Raw genomic sequence first — 13,055 nt, 5'->3', positions numbered from 1 at the left:
ATATACAATTGTTACTCATTGAAATTTAATAAAAGCTCCAGTGAAACGGTGAGCATCACCCTTTGGAATACGCTCTATCAAAAATTTTACTCATCAATCAATTTAAATGGAAAAGGAAGAAAACAAACAGATAACAAGCGATCAATCATCTGGCCATTTTCAACGAATTAACGCCTACATTGTTGTTTTCTAATTTATGTGATTTATATAAGGCGTTACATTGAATTAAGAAACGGTTGTCTAGACATTTATTTTAATTTTAATAGTGTTGCTTCCATTAGCTTCTATTAGAAACAGCCTGTTCACATTAAGTAGATTGTTTAATAAATTATAAATACTAGAGCTCCGAAGATTCCTTGGCTATTTAGGTTTTTCCTTGTCGTCGAGATATTTTTGTTATTGCTGTTTTTCATTTCGAACCTAGCCGCTGGCCAACTTTAAGAAGAAAGAACGTCATACTTGACTGATTTTCTATAATATAACGTTTCAAAATGGATACCCAGTGAAGTGTTTATTTCCTTTCAGCTTGTACTAATGTGATTTTTAGTTTTAAGGTATTACAGAAGCAATAAAGAAAATTTCAAATGCAATTTATTGGAAATGTTTCTAAACCTGCTGAAGTTATATTATGCAGTCTTGTGAAACATTTTTCTTCATTTTGTAGTCAGCTGAATGTATAATTAAAGAAAACTTCCTAATAAATTACTTAAGTAAGTTCGCAATTGAGTTTTACTTTGATTATTGTCCGCTGGAAAGTTAAATTAGAAGTTTCTTATCGGTTAACAAGCAATACAGTAAACTGAATATTATTATGCGCTCTTTAATTGTAGAGTGCACCCTTTTAGAACATTGTTTAACATGTCATTTGCTATTCCTATCCAATTCACATCATTGAATAATTTAAACAATGTTCGATATTTAGACATTGAATGCAATTAGAGCAGCAACTCCGATGTTAGTTAAAGCTTGATCAGATACAATATTCATCAATGACACAATGGCTGCTAGATGCAATGGGATTATAGCGGCAGACGTTTACAAAGAGATATAAATCAATAAAAACCCAATTAAACTATATGGAACTATGTACAGTGGTGAATATATAAACCATTACAGACTTCGATACTGTATACCGCGATGTGTAAATTTCATATTAACGTGTTTAATCTAGCATGGTCGGCACGGCGACATGGACATAAACAAACTGCATTACTGCATGCAAATTAGCAACTGATGAGATAGGGTCCATGCATAGCAAGTTTGCCCTTATAAACCGACCTTCCAACAAACACTCAATTTCGGCATATCCCCTACGTATTTGCACTTTATTATCAATTATCAGCCACCAAAAATGTATAATTTTGAAGTCATGCCCCATTTGCAGCACAGAGAACCGAGAACTGGACATATAGAAGAGAATGTACTAATTTTCGTTAATGTACATTTAATAGAGATAATAGATATCATAATTAGAACTGGCTTATATTAGTTCCGATGTGTTTATATAGGTGGATGGAAATGTCGAAATCACATTCACAGTTAAAATAATGCGGTATGACTCGCACATTTCAGTAATTGCTACTGTTTTGTGCGAATCTGCTGGCTTTCATTCAAACCCATTTCAGCGGTTCTGTGATCTCTCTATTGGCGCCCATAATCGAAATACTAAAAGTATGATGCATTAAAGCAAGTAAGTTTCCCGGATGAAATTATCACTGAAAGAGAACTTTGATAGCACGTTCAAAACTCGTCCGGCATTCATAGAATTATTTGCATCTCTCGAATTTTTTAGACCACAAAAAAAGTTCGTTTATATTTAAATGAACTCTTAAACTCCAATTCAATAAATGTAACTCCTCTGAGTTTTTCTGGACCGACATTGATTTTAAATTAAATCGCTAGAAAACGTTTCGAATGTTTTCAAATGTTTTTTTTTCAGAAAGGTCTGTTTACAGAAATTACGAAGTTTCAAACATGCAACAAAACATTTAAAGTTGAAGAGTTTGTCTATTATAATTGAAACGGGAATTTTTAGAATAAGTTTCAATTAAAATATTTTGAATACAAAACAAGAGAAAATTTTCTGGTTTGGGGTATTCATTACTGATTAGAGTCATTCATCGAGAAGCTATTCTTGTTTATTAGTTCCCTTTAGTTTTAGTTAGTTTTTTCCTAGTTTCTCCGAAAATATAGGAAAACTTCTTTGGATTGTTTTTAACCAAATGAGTATGACAAGCTTAAAAAAAAACAAGAATGGCCGTTTTCAACAATTGTAACTTTAGACAATAGAAATTTAGTTTGCAGCTCGGAAAATAAGTATTGCTTCAATATTTTTGGATGAACACTTTGTTAACAGATGAGTTATGACATTTTACTCTTAAATTCTTATACAGGGTGCCCGTTTTACGAGCCTCACCATGGGGATCTTGGTTATTTGAAGAGATACAAGAAGCCGCTTTAAAAATTTAAAAATTTTTAGTACTTCCGGAGATTTTTTTACTAATTTATTTGATAAGATAACTGAAAACCAAAGACACTTTTCCTCGTCTACAAAGTGGCAATATTAAATTTCAGTACTGACGTTTCGGTTTTTAGTTACCATCATCAACTTTGATTTTTTATATGGGCGCCATAATGGATTTTTAATAACAGATCAACCATTCTCTGTTAAGTCACTTGACACTCTTCATTGACATCATTGACATTTTACCAAATCGATGAGCATGTGACACTGTTAAATGACGTCACGGAATCCGCTCTGACTTTCTAATTGTTGATTGATTATATTTTTCGCACTCCTTTGGGTCTTACCTGATTTATTTGACGAGGTATCTAATAATAAATGGAATTTTACCGTGCCCCTCTTCCTATTTTTACAACGTAGCATTATCATTAATGACAGAAAAAGTCTCAGTTTTTGACAATCATCATCAGTTTTTAGGTTTTTGTTTTGAAAACGCCATATTAGGTAGAATTTTCCTTATTTAAAATATTTATTGTTACAGTTTTGCTAAAATAACACAAATTGTATTTTCACAAGAGTGTATGATATCAGTCAACATTTTATTAGATTAGAGTGCGTTTCGTGTCATCATCTGACAGTTTGTCACATGATCATTCTTTTGCAAATGGCATTAATATTACTTGGACTTGTCATTTGGTATATCAACGGATTGTTGAGATATTATTTTCAAGGCGCTCTTTGCAAAAACATACCTTTCGTGATTTTTACGAAATTCCAAGACTGAACCATTACATATCGTACCTCATCGTAATCAGAAAAATAGGCTCTATTCCAATATGCAAAAATTTATCATGGCGCCCATAAGAAAAATGAAAGTTGATGATGGTAACTAATAAACGAAACGAAACAAATGCCACGTTGTAGAGGAGGAAAACAATGATAAAGTGTCTTTTATTTTCAGTTGTCATATCAAATAAATTAGTAAAAAAATGAAAACTAGTTTCCAAAATTTTAAAATCTCCGGAAGTACTACGAATTTTTAAATTTTTAAAGCGGCATTTTATTCGACAATTTTTCTTTCAATTTTTTGGCCGTGTTAACAACTAATAATAAAAATTTGCTTTTTAAGAGCGAACAAATAATGAACAAATATTATGTTGTCAATAAATGTAAAACTAATCGACATCAGAAAAATATATATTTCTTCATTCTCATTTGTGATAGAAATTCACATAACTTAATGCTAAATGAGATGTTTGATAATACTCGCTTCTTCTTCTTTCTTAGAGGGTTACACTGTCTGTCTAGCCTGTCTTTGTCCACTGCTGGACATCCATCATCCTCCATTGGTTCTTGCCTTGGGCCGTCAAGATCCAGTTTTTTCCAGCAATCCTCCGAATGTCATCACGTCAGCTTGCTTGTAGTCTACCAGTGACTCTTTTTGACTCACGCAGCCTCTATTTCATGAGTGTTTTGGTCCATTTTTTATTGTCATCCATTTCATCATTGTCGCCTGTATCACACCATCATCGTCTTATTTCTTGCATCGTAGACATCGTAGGTCGCTATTGGCAGAACACATGTGTTGTACGTCTTACGTTTAAAACTAATTGGGATATCCGAATTTTTAAGAATATAAGCCAATCTAGAGAAAGCTGCGCAGGTAAGATCTTTCAGCTGTTTTTTCCCACTTTGAGAGGCTGATTTTCAACAGTAACATTGATATTGTATGTGCTGTAATTTTGGACTTTCGGATATTCATTGTCAGTCCTACTGCTTTGGATGTTTGTTGTAGTTCTCTTATCGTAGTGGATAATTCTTCAGAATCATTACTGATATGCATGATGTCTTGTTTTAAATGTCTCAGGTGTTTTCCATCAATTGAGATGCCCTTATCCAGCCATGAAAACTTCTTAAATAAATCCTCTAGGGCAAATGTAAACAGCTTAGGAGAGACTGTATCCTCCTGTCTGTGCACTTCTCGATCAATGTTCAATATTGTACTTGTACATACTTTGTATGTGATCAACCTGCTTGCTTAACTGACTGGTAAAAATCAAGATTAGTCTGATTGTAAGTACTTTCGTCAGCAACTTATATACGAAAGATAGCGTTAAGAGGGCGGTAATTCTTCAGGTTAGTGGCATCTCTGGAATTTTTTCTTTATGAGGATGGCTTGCTCCAATGTCTTTCCTCCGATTTTAAGATTCTCGTTCGTAATTCCACCCCTTCCTAGAGCTTTTCCGTTTTTCAGCTGAACTAATAATATCTTCGGTGTATTGTCAATTCTTGTGGGTTGGGTGCGTGTGTATTCATCAAGCTTTCAGGAAGTTGTTGTAAGCAACGATCTGAGTGTTTTGGATGAACTGATCTACGCGAATAGAGTGGTGTGCAAACCCAAGAACCAGTTACTGACCAAAGTAGGCAGGATTCTTAGTGTTTCGAGTGTTGTTTTTGGTGGCTTGTCTAGAATAACGACAATAGAAGGAACTTCTGCTACAATAGCCTCTTATCACCAAGAAGATGTTATTTAAATTACTTATTCTGTTAATTTGGTTATTTCAAGGACTGTAAGCACTAATTTCGACGATAATCGACGATTTACTTTTTCCCTCTGTGTTTATTATAAGTTTTCTGCTGCTACTTCCTGTAGCAAGATGATCAAATCGTCAGTTGTCTCGACTGATTAAGTCAGTAGAAGTCTGAAATAATCGATGTACAGTTTATCAGAGAATTGCGATGATTTATTGTGTTCATCCAATCACATTCTGAGACTGAAGTTGCATCCGTTAATGAAATAATGAAAGATGGAATAAGATTAATTGTAGAAGTTTTTCTCATTAATTTTGCCCAATCTGCCAAAATTAGTTCATCGCAATGAATACAGACCTTTTACCACATGTTAGGGGTACATTGGAAAAGGAATATTTTCCATAAATTAAAGTGAGGAGATAATTCAACAGTTATGTTTATCATATATCTTTGAGTTTCATGCATTGTAGTGCATTTTTTATTTTTTTTTGGAAATCCTTATATTATGCTAATATAACTTGTTAACCACATAATAGGATATACGGTCATTGAGTGAATAATTTAGTTCACAGTCATTTTGTGGCGCTTTTTACCACTTAAAGAGGACTATTACTTTTTAATCAATCGGTACTAAATTTGTTCTTAAACTGTTGGTTTTATACATCAGCTAAGTAATGATAATTGTTTACTGAAAGGCGAAAACATTCAGTGTTCCTTTAAATAATTAGCCAAAATATGTCTGACTTAAAGTTTCAAAATTTCTTGTCGTTTTTTTATAGGGAAAATTCCATAAATAGGGTAGACCAAAAAAAAAAAAGTGCCAAAAAACAGCCCAGACTTCAAACAAAATTTACAGATATTGGTATTTGAAGCTAAATTTTCTGATTATTTAACACCCTGTACGACAATTTGAAATTACTTTATCATAACACATTTACAATCGACAGAAGTAGGTTTAAAACCTCATAACTGTCAAAATCCTTTCATGAAGCTATAAAATGCAATTATTCATTTCATTTATGCTTTTTTCTACTTTACAATAAGATTTTCCATAGTTTTACAGCTCGATGGATTGCATTTTAACAATGTCGCCACATTTACAACAGACTGAAGAAAGTTTGAATCATCACAGCGGTTAAAATCCCACCCATAAAGGTATTAAATGCAATTGATTTAATTTAAACGCATTTCCAGTTGTTTAAAACGGGTTTCTAGAGTTTTGTAGCTCGACGGGCTGAATTTTTACATTATACAAGTTATAACAAAAAATATTGAGGTAATACCTATTGTAGGATAAACTGCGGGAAAAAGTTCTAAAAAGTTTTTTTTTATAAAATATGGGTTTTTTGAAAAAGTGGATGAATTAATTAACCTCCACACTTGTTTTTCCGAAATTTGCCAATAGACGAGTTTATGTGCGTAAAAAAATCAAAATAAATGATCGATTTTCCTGGATTGTCGGAAGAAATGTTTTTTTAAATAACCTAACCTAACCTTTTTGTAAATCACTCTGTATACACTAGCTTAAGAGATATTTTGCAAACTGACAAACCGGAATATCTTCTAGATGAATGACTCTAATGAATACCTATATTTTTATCTTGTTTCGTTTTCAAAATATTTTTACTAAAATTTAACCGAAAAATTCGGACGGTACGTACCAGCAGTTTATTTTTTGAAAATATTTTTTAGGTATAGTTTACCCAATTTCTTAATTTTTTATTGCTAATACTTATTTCGTTAATTGTTAATTTTTTATTAAAAAGTACAAAATATCATTTGAAACATATATTTTGTCACAGATATTGGGAAAACTTTGGTTGAGGTAAATAGATATTTCGTGTTTCTAAATCTCTAATATTTTCTAAATCGAAATTTAATAAACAAGTAATCAAACTAAAACAAAGTTAAATATAACGTTTTAACTTCTATATTACAATTTTATCTTAATTTTTATCTATCAGTTTACCAGAACATGTCTGTCATTTTAGTGGTACAAGGACAAAACCATGGACCAGTGTACTTACTAGAACCTCCAGCCCAGTTGACTTTCTCCAATACCACTGGTTCCCAAGTCAGTTGCTCCGCGCACGGTTCTCCAAATCCTCAAGTTGATTGGTTACTCCATGATGGAAAAACTGTAACTGCAGTACCAGGATTGCGGTGAGTTAACGAAAAATAATATAGTTGGAGAAAAGGCATATAAGAATGAGATTATAAAATGACATACTTTCTAATGTTTAAATGTTACTTTTGCTTCAGTGTTAGTATAAGAATTAAGTAAAGTCCTATTAAACAAACCATCCTGATTAATTCAAGACCTGTACTGTTAGAAAAATATGCATTTCAACTTATTTTCAGGAAAATCATTTGACCTTTTGAAAATTAGATAGGGTTGGGAAACAAACTTTAAATGTCTAAAACTACAGAAAATCGCCAGTTTAAATAGTTTATTTAAGATATGCAGGGGTACTGACAGACGTACATGTCAAGGGCTAAATATTGCACTGTTGTAACATCACTTGATGTTTACTGAAAATAAAAATGCGTGAAATTGCTAACAAGGTAAAAGTTGTGAAAAGCAACAATATGTTCCCCCTTAATGTAGGATTTCTGTTACTCAATAATATTATATCTCTACTGTAAGAGTATTAACTTTCGGTATTATTAACGACTTAGATCGAAATTTAAATTTGTATAAAATTGGGGAAAGTAGCAAAGGTAATATTTAGGGTATAATACAACGTTTTAGGGTTTATATTGCTTGAGTCTGCCTCAAAGAAAGAAGTTTCAAAATTTCATATTGGGGCTCTTAAGAAATATTTTTACTTGAAATTGTCTAAAATTTAGGGCGCATTTTCTCCTCTTCAAGTTGACGATATTAGATTTTGTAGACGTTAAATAAAGCATTACCAATTTGATTTGAAAATTCCCGGAGAGTTACTTTTGTGTCTAGTAAAAGTTAGAAAATATTGAAACAAATGCTGCGTTTTGTTTTTCCCCACCTGGTTCACTTATATGATTCCCAGGAGCGACAGTAAATTCTCCATCCATCATAACGCGAGGGAGTACGATATTCATTTCTTTTCTTGTCACTCTCACCTAAACACCAGTTAAAATAAGATAAAGTGAGATTAAGCGTTGCTGGTAGTCAAAGGAGGCAGTTTGTAATTTCTTTATTGGTTAAACTTTTCTACATCGAATAAAACACTGTATTAATCAAGTTTTGTCTACCAATTCATAGAGGCATTAGGCGACTAAAATATTGTATGGACTTTAAAACATCCCGTCATATCCTTCTCTATTATTATTATGACACCCTATTGTTCCCTTAGTTTTGTTGATGATTCACCCGTCCTTCTATTTTTAACCATTATTTCTCGTTGTATAAAAGTTTTAACACAAAACGGTACAAAGCCATAGAAATGTGATCAGAGCTGTAGCGAAGACCCGTATATAACCGGATTATAATGTGTTACACAGTAACTCCAGTAATTTACGAGACTCTTTTACCGTCTTTATGTGGTGATTTTAATGATGGTTGCATCCCCCTTGGTGTTGTTTTGAATGAAACAGCTTACATATTTGCATGTTTGCCTGAGAACGGTGCATACAAGAGCAGCATAATATACTTTTGATTCATGCTTGCTCTACTAAATGAATCAATTTGTTATCTAAACTCTAAACTATAGCGTTAAATTGCTTTCAGTCCTGCTGCCATATTAATTCAATTCTATGTGGCGTTTAAATTTAAACAATTAACCACCCCAAAGATCGACTGAACTCTGAAAATAGTCCACATAAAATATTTAATACCCTAAATGCAGTTCCTGGCTGAAAATGGACAGATGACCTAATATGCAGGAGAGAAACGGATTTTCCTACTATATCCAGCTTTGTAACATTTAAATCGATACTTATCACTATTCAATTTTGGCCTATTTACTTATGCACATTTAATGATAGAAGTAGGTTAATGTGAAATATCTAATAATAGACGGTGATAATTTTAAATTTATATTTGATATTTTTATGATTGAAGGGGTCGTAAATAAACGACTGTTTTTGTTAATAGGGTTTAAAAATTAAATGAAAACGTTTATGAATAAGCCAACTCCCATTGTCGAGGGCAATAAAATATATCAGCTAAACTAGTCGAGTGGAATGAAATAAAAATAATTTATTGTTCGGATGTTGTTTCAGGCAATCACTTGGCAATGGAACCTTATATTTTCCACCATTTCGGGCTGAGGACTATAGAGCGGATGTCCATTCAACGATATATCGTTGTCGAGCATCCAACATAGCCGGAACTATTCTGAGTAGAGAGGTCCACGTTCAGGCTGGTAAGAATTATGATTATTAAGCTACTATATCAAACATTTTACATGGTACCAAAAAGTTCAAAAAAGTTTTACATCCTTTTTAAAATATATATAACAGGCTGGGGAAAGAAAATCGATTATCCTGCATGGCTCAAGAAGCACAAAGAACGACAGAACGAAAAAACAACGTTGAAAACAAATCTGCAGATGTGGCCCTTTGAAGTTATTCAACGAACAATTACAACACTACCTTGTGTATTCTCTCGATGCATCCCGCTATGAAACCGGGAGGTATTATACGAATTTCAAGCCAGCTTTTGTTAAATGTGTTCATACAAACTTAGATTATACCGATTCAATTACTTCCACTTTTTCCTCTTCCAAGTCTTTTAAATCCACTGCTTCCTCGTCTCGAATAAAAGGAAATTTCTTCGATACGGAATATCGACGAACGCTTTAGACAAAAAATATACATAACAAAATAACACGAACTTAACGAATAAGATTTGAAATCCGTCTCGTGTTCGGTTCAAAAGGAAAATGAAATTCCGCCTTCAAAGACGCCAGTGTGTGAAAATTTGTATTCGATCTGGGAAATTTGCGGTTTAGATTTTGCATTTGCCTTCGAAAGGTAAATATAATTTAGATGAGTATAGTGCTTTCCTACCAAGACTTTCATCCGCGCCAATGTGTAATCATTTCTGTAATTATTTACAAACATTTGTACTTTCATTGCCCATATCTTCTACTGTACAGGATGATTGTTTATATTTTGCTCAATAGTTAAGTTTAAATTAACAAAGTTGCAGTAATCTCCAAATATTTATGTTAAAATTGACATATGTTAATCACTTTAAATTTTGGACATGTTTTGATTACTATAACTATAACACACTGTATGTTATTTGCTCAATCGCACGATATCTTCCTTTAACAATTAAGATATTGGTGGTAATACTTACATTTGAACTCCAAACGTCATATTGCACACTAGATGCTCAACAATACAACAATCAGTCAACAATGTCTAGTTTAGAACAAATGAATGAAAACTGATTTTACAAATCTAGTCAATTTTTATGGCGAAAATGTGCTTAATCAATCGTTTGCAGTTATTCTGAAAAAATAGTGAAATTATATGAAAATTGACTTACTGGACTATTTGCGGTCGATCTAGTTAATTTTCAAAGTCGAAACTTTCAAAAAAATTGTCAAATATCCTAAAAACTGGTTTCACGGGCTGTTTCCAGTTATTCTAGTCAAAGCTCATAGTTAAAATATTGGAAAATGGTAGATATTTATTAAAGTTGACTTACTGGACTATTTGCAGTCATCCTATAGTCAATTCTCAAGGTCGAAACCTTGCAAATCCCTCAAATTTGATGAAAATTGACTTACTGTACTATTTATGGTGACTCTAGTAAACTCTGAGTCAAAACGTTAAAAAAAGTCAAATGTCATGACAACATAGTCAATTTTCGGAGTTAAATATTGGAAAACATTAAAATTTCATGAAAATTTACTTACTTGAATTTTCAACTGCTGACAATTCTGGTCGAACAGTTGGAGTGCGGTTTGGCGACTCCAAAATCGTCTGGTTCAACAATAAAGAAAATTGTAAAAATCTGTCATTGTCTACCAAAATTGTCATTCTGACTCTAAAATTGTCAAAGTTGTAAAAGAGAATAGTTGAGAACGTCCAAACGTGTCGAATTTAAAGAAATATACATTGATGTTTTGACTAAAACCATTTTAACATTGAAGCTGTTATTTCATTTAAAATTGACGGAAAAAGCAGAAAAGTCAGTTTTCATACAATTTGTGTTGCTCGAGCAGTCAGTTTTCTTGCTCTTAAAAAGAGTGGTACTTAACGCCCTCTAAAGGTCAACGCTCTGTGGCGGCCCTTGGCCCTATTTAAACAGGGAAAAAATCTCCTTTGACCATCCTGTATACACTTGACCTGATACACCCTGATACAGTAAAAGCGTCAGGAATATAGAAGGAAAAAACTAAACCGTATATTTTTACGGTAACCTCAAAAAACAAAATATATATATTTGAAATCGGAAAAAAGAATTCCGAGTGAGCATATAAAATACAGGAAGTTCCATTTAAAATAATCAAAACATGGGTCAATAACTTGACAAGTGACTGACATATGTCAATTTTGACATCTGATTCTGGTGATTCAGAAAATACTGCAAGCTTGCCAATTTAAACTATGCTGTCAGATCAAAATTAACAAAGTTAGCTATTGAGTAAAATCACACTGTATACATAATTTTTTATACGTTGGTTTGAAAAATTAAAACATTTTTACTCGCCATAATTTGCAGATGATACATTATTATACACGTATTAAAGTTCAGTTTTCCGGAATACATTTTAGATGCATATTATAAACATATACAGGGTGTCCACCAGTGGACGTAATCTTAAAACGTAGATCTCTTTTCGCTTGGATTGCAATTAGCAGCAACCTTGTTATATTAAATGCAACGCCTTGTAGATTCTTACCAATTCAGAAGTTGATTATAAATTATATAGGGTGGGTGAAAATCAATTAATGGTTTTGCTGCCAGACGTACATTGAAAGTTGTTTTTTTTTAATGGCACATCCTGGATATTAATATTGAAAATAAAAGACTATTAAAATTAATTTATTAAAAAAATATTTTATGTTGTTATATCTAGATCTTTGTGAAAAATACAAAATTGAAACAATTACATATATAAATTCAAATACATTGCCTTAATTACTATAATTTAACAATTGCTCAATTTTCTTGTGAATTTTCGATAAAAAAAAATAAATGCAGCAAAAAACCAAAAGTCGTATTGACAAAAAATGGTAAGAAACAGATTGCAATTCTGAATTTATAAGAATCGACAGGGTGTTCTATTTAAAATACAGTTGCACCCTCAGTTATGGATTCTTATAAAACGTTTCCCAACTTAAATTTAATTATCCAATTCCATGATGGCACTATATTCATATATAATCTATACCGCATTAACATACTCATTGCTAAAGGAGCCAATTTACATACGTATTCTATCAGGTATATTAACTGTCATAACCTCGATAAGGATCTTGTCCGATCCTAACCTACATTATTGGTTTAAAATTTAAACCCTCACTTAAAATCTCTCCAAATTAAAAATACATAATTGAAGCTTTGAAAAATCAAAAGCTGAAAAACTTTTACGGATACCTGAAACTTGTAACGTAGTTAACTGACATCAATCATTGTCACATCCAAATATCAAATCCCTATAAAACTCAATTGGTCAGAGAGTTTTAATTCATGTACAGAAAACTTCAATCATGCGAAAATTTGATTATTTCAAATGGAATAATGCCTATTTTTTGGAGTGGTGGAATACTGATTGTATTACCTGGAAAATGGTGAACGATGGTTCTATTCATTTTTAGTTTAACTAAAAGGTTTATTGTACATGTACATGCAATAAAATCACCTGCAAATATATTCATCATTTGAATGCCATTTAGTTATTAATTTAATATCTGCAAACTGTACAAGCAACGTTTTTAAAGTTCTGCTTTCCATTATAATCACCGTCAAGTTTTCCAACATGTGACAGTGTACTCACAATCCACCATGAACTCATTACTAAATTTAATCGTGAAACGGATTTAAAACGTACCTTTTATATCAAAACGTGAAACAAATTTGAAATCACGAATAGTGAAATCTGTTGTTTCGTACTTT

At 32.2% G+C, this 13,055-nt stretch overlaps 1 protein-coding gene across 2 annotated transcripts in view; it reads left to right on the top strand.

Annotated features, from left to right (window-relative positions):
- The window catches only part of Dscam3 (Down syndrome cell adhesion molecule 3), an 80,003-nt gene that overhangs the window by 11,679 nt on the left and 55,269 nt on the right, over positions 1-13,055 (top strand). For both annotated transcript variants that reach the window (XM_081993894.1, XM_081993895.1), the window contains exons 3-4: positions 6,988-7,159; positions 9,200-9,342. In XM_081993894.1, the coding sequence (XP_081850020.1) occupies positions 6,988-7,159; positions 9,200-9,342 (315 nt within the window). The remainder of the gene's footprint in view (positions 1-6,987; positions 7,160-9,199; positions 9,343-13,055) is intronic.

Source organism: Ips typographus, linkage group LG16 (assembly GCF_016097725.1).
Source record: "Ips typographus isolate SLU linkage group LG16, UJ_Ityp_2.0, whole genome shotgun sequence".
Lineage (NCBI taxonomy): Eukaryota > Metazoa > Arthropoda > Insecta > Coleoptera > Curculionidae > Ips > Ips typographus.
The sequence above is the reverse complement of the archived record's forward strand: the minus strand, read 5'-3'. Positions and strand labels throughout refer to the sequence as shown.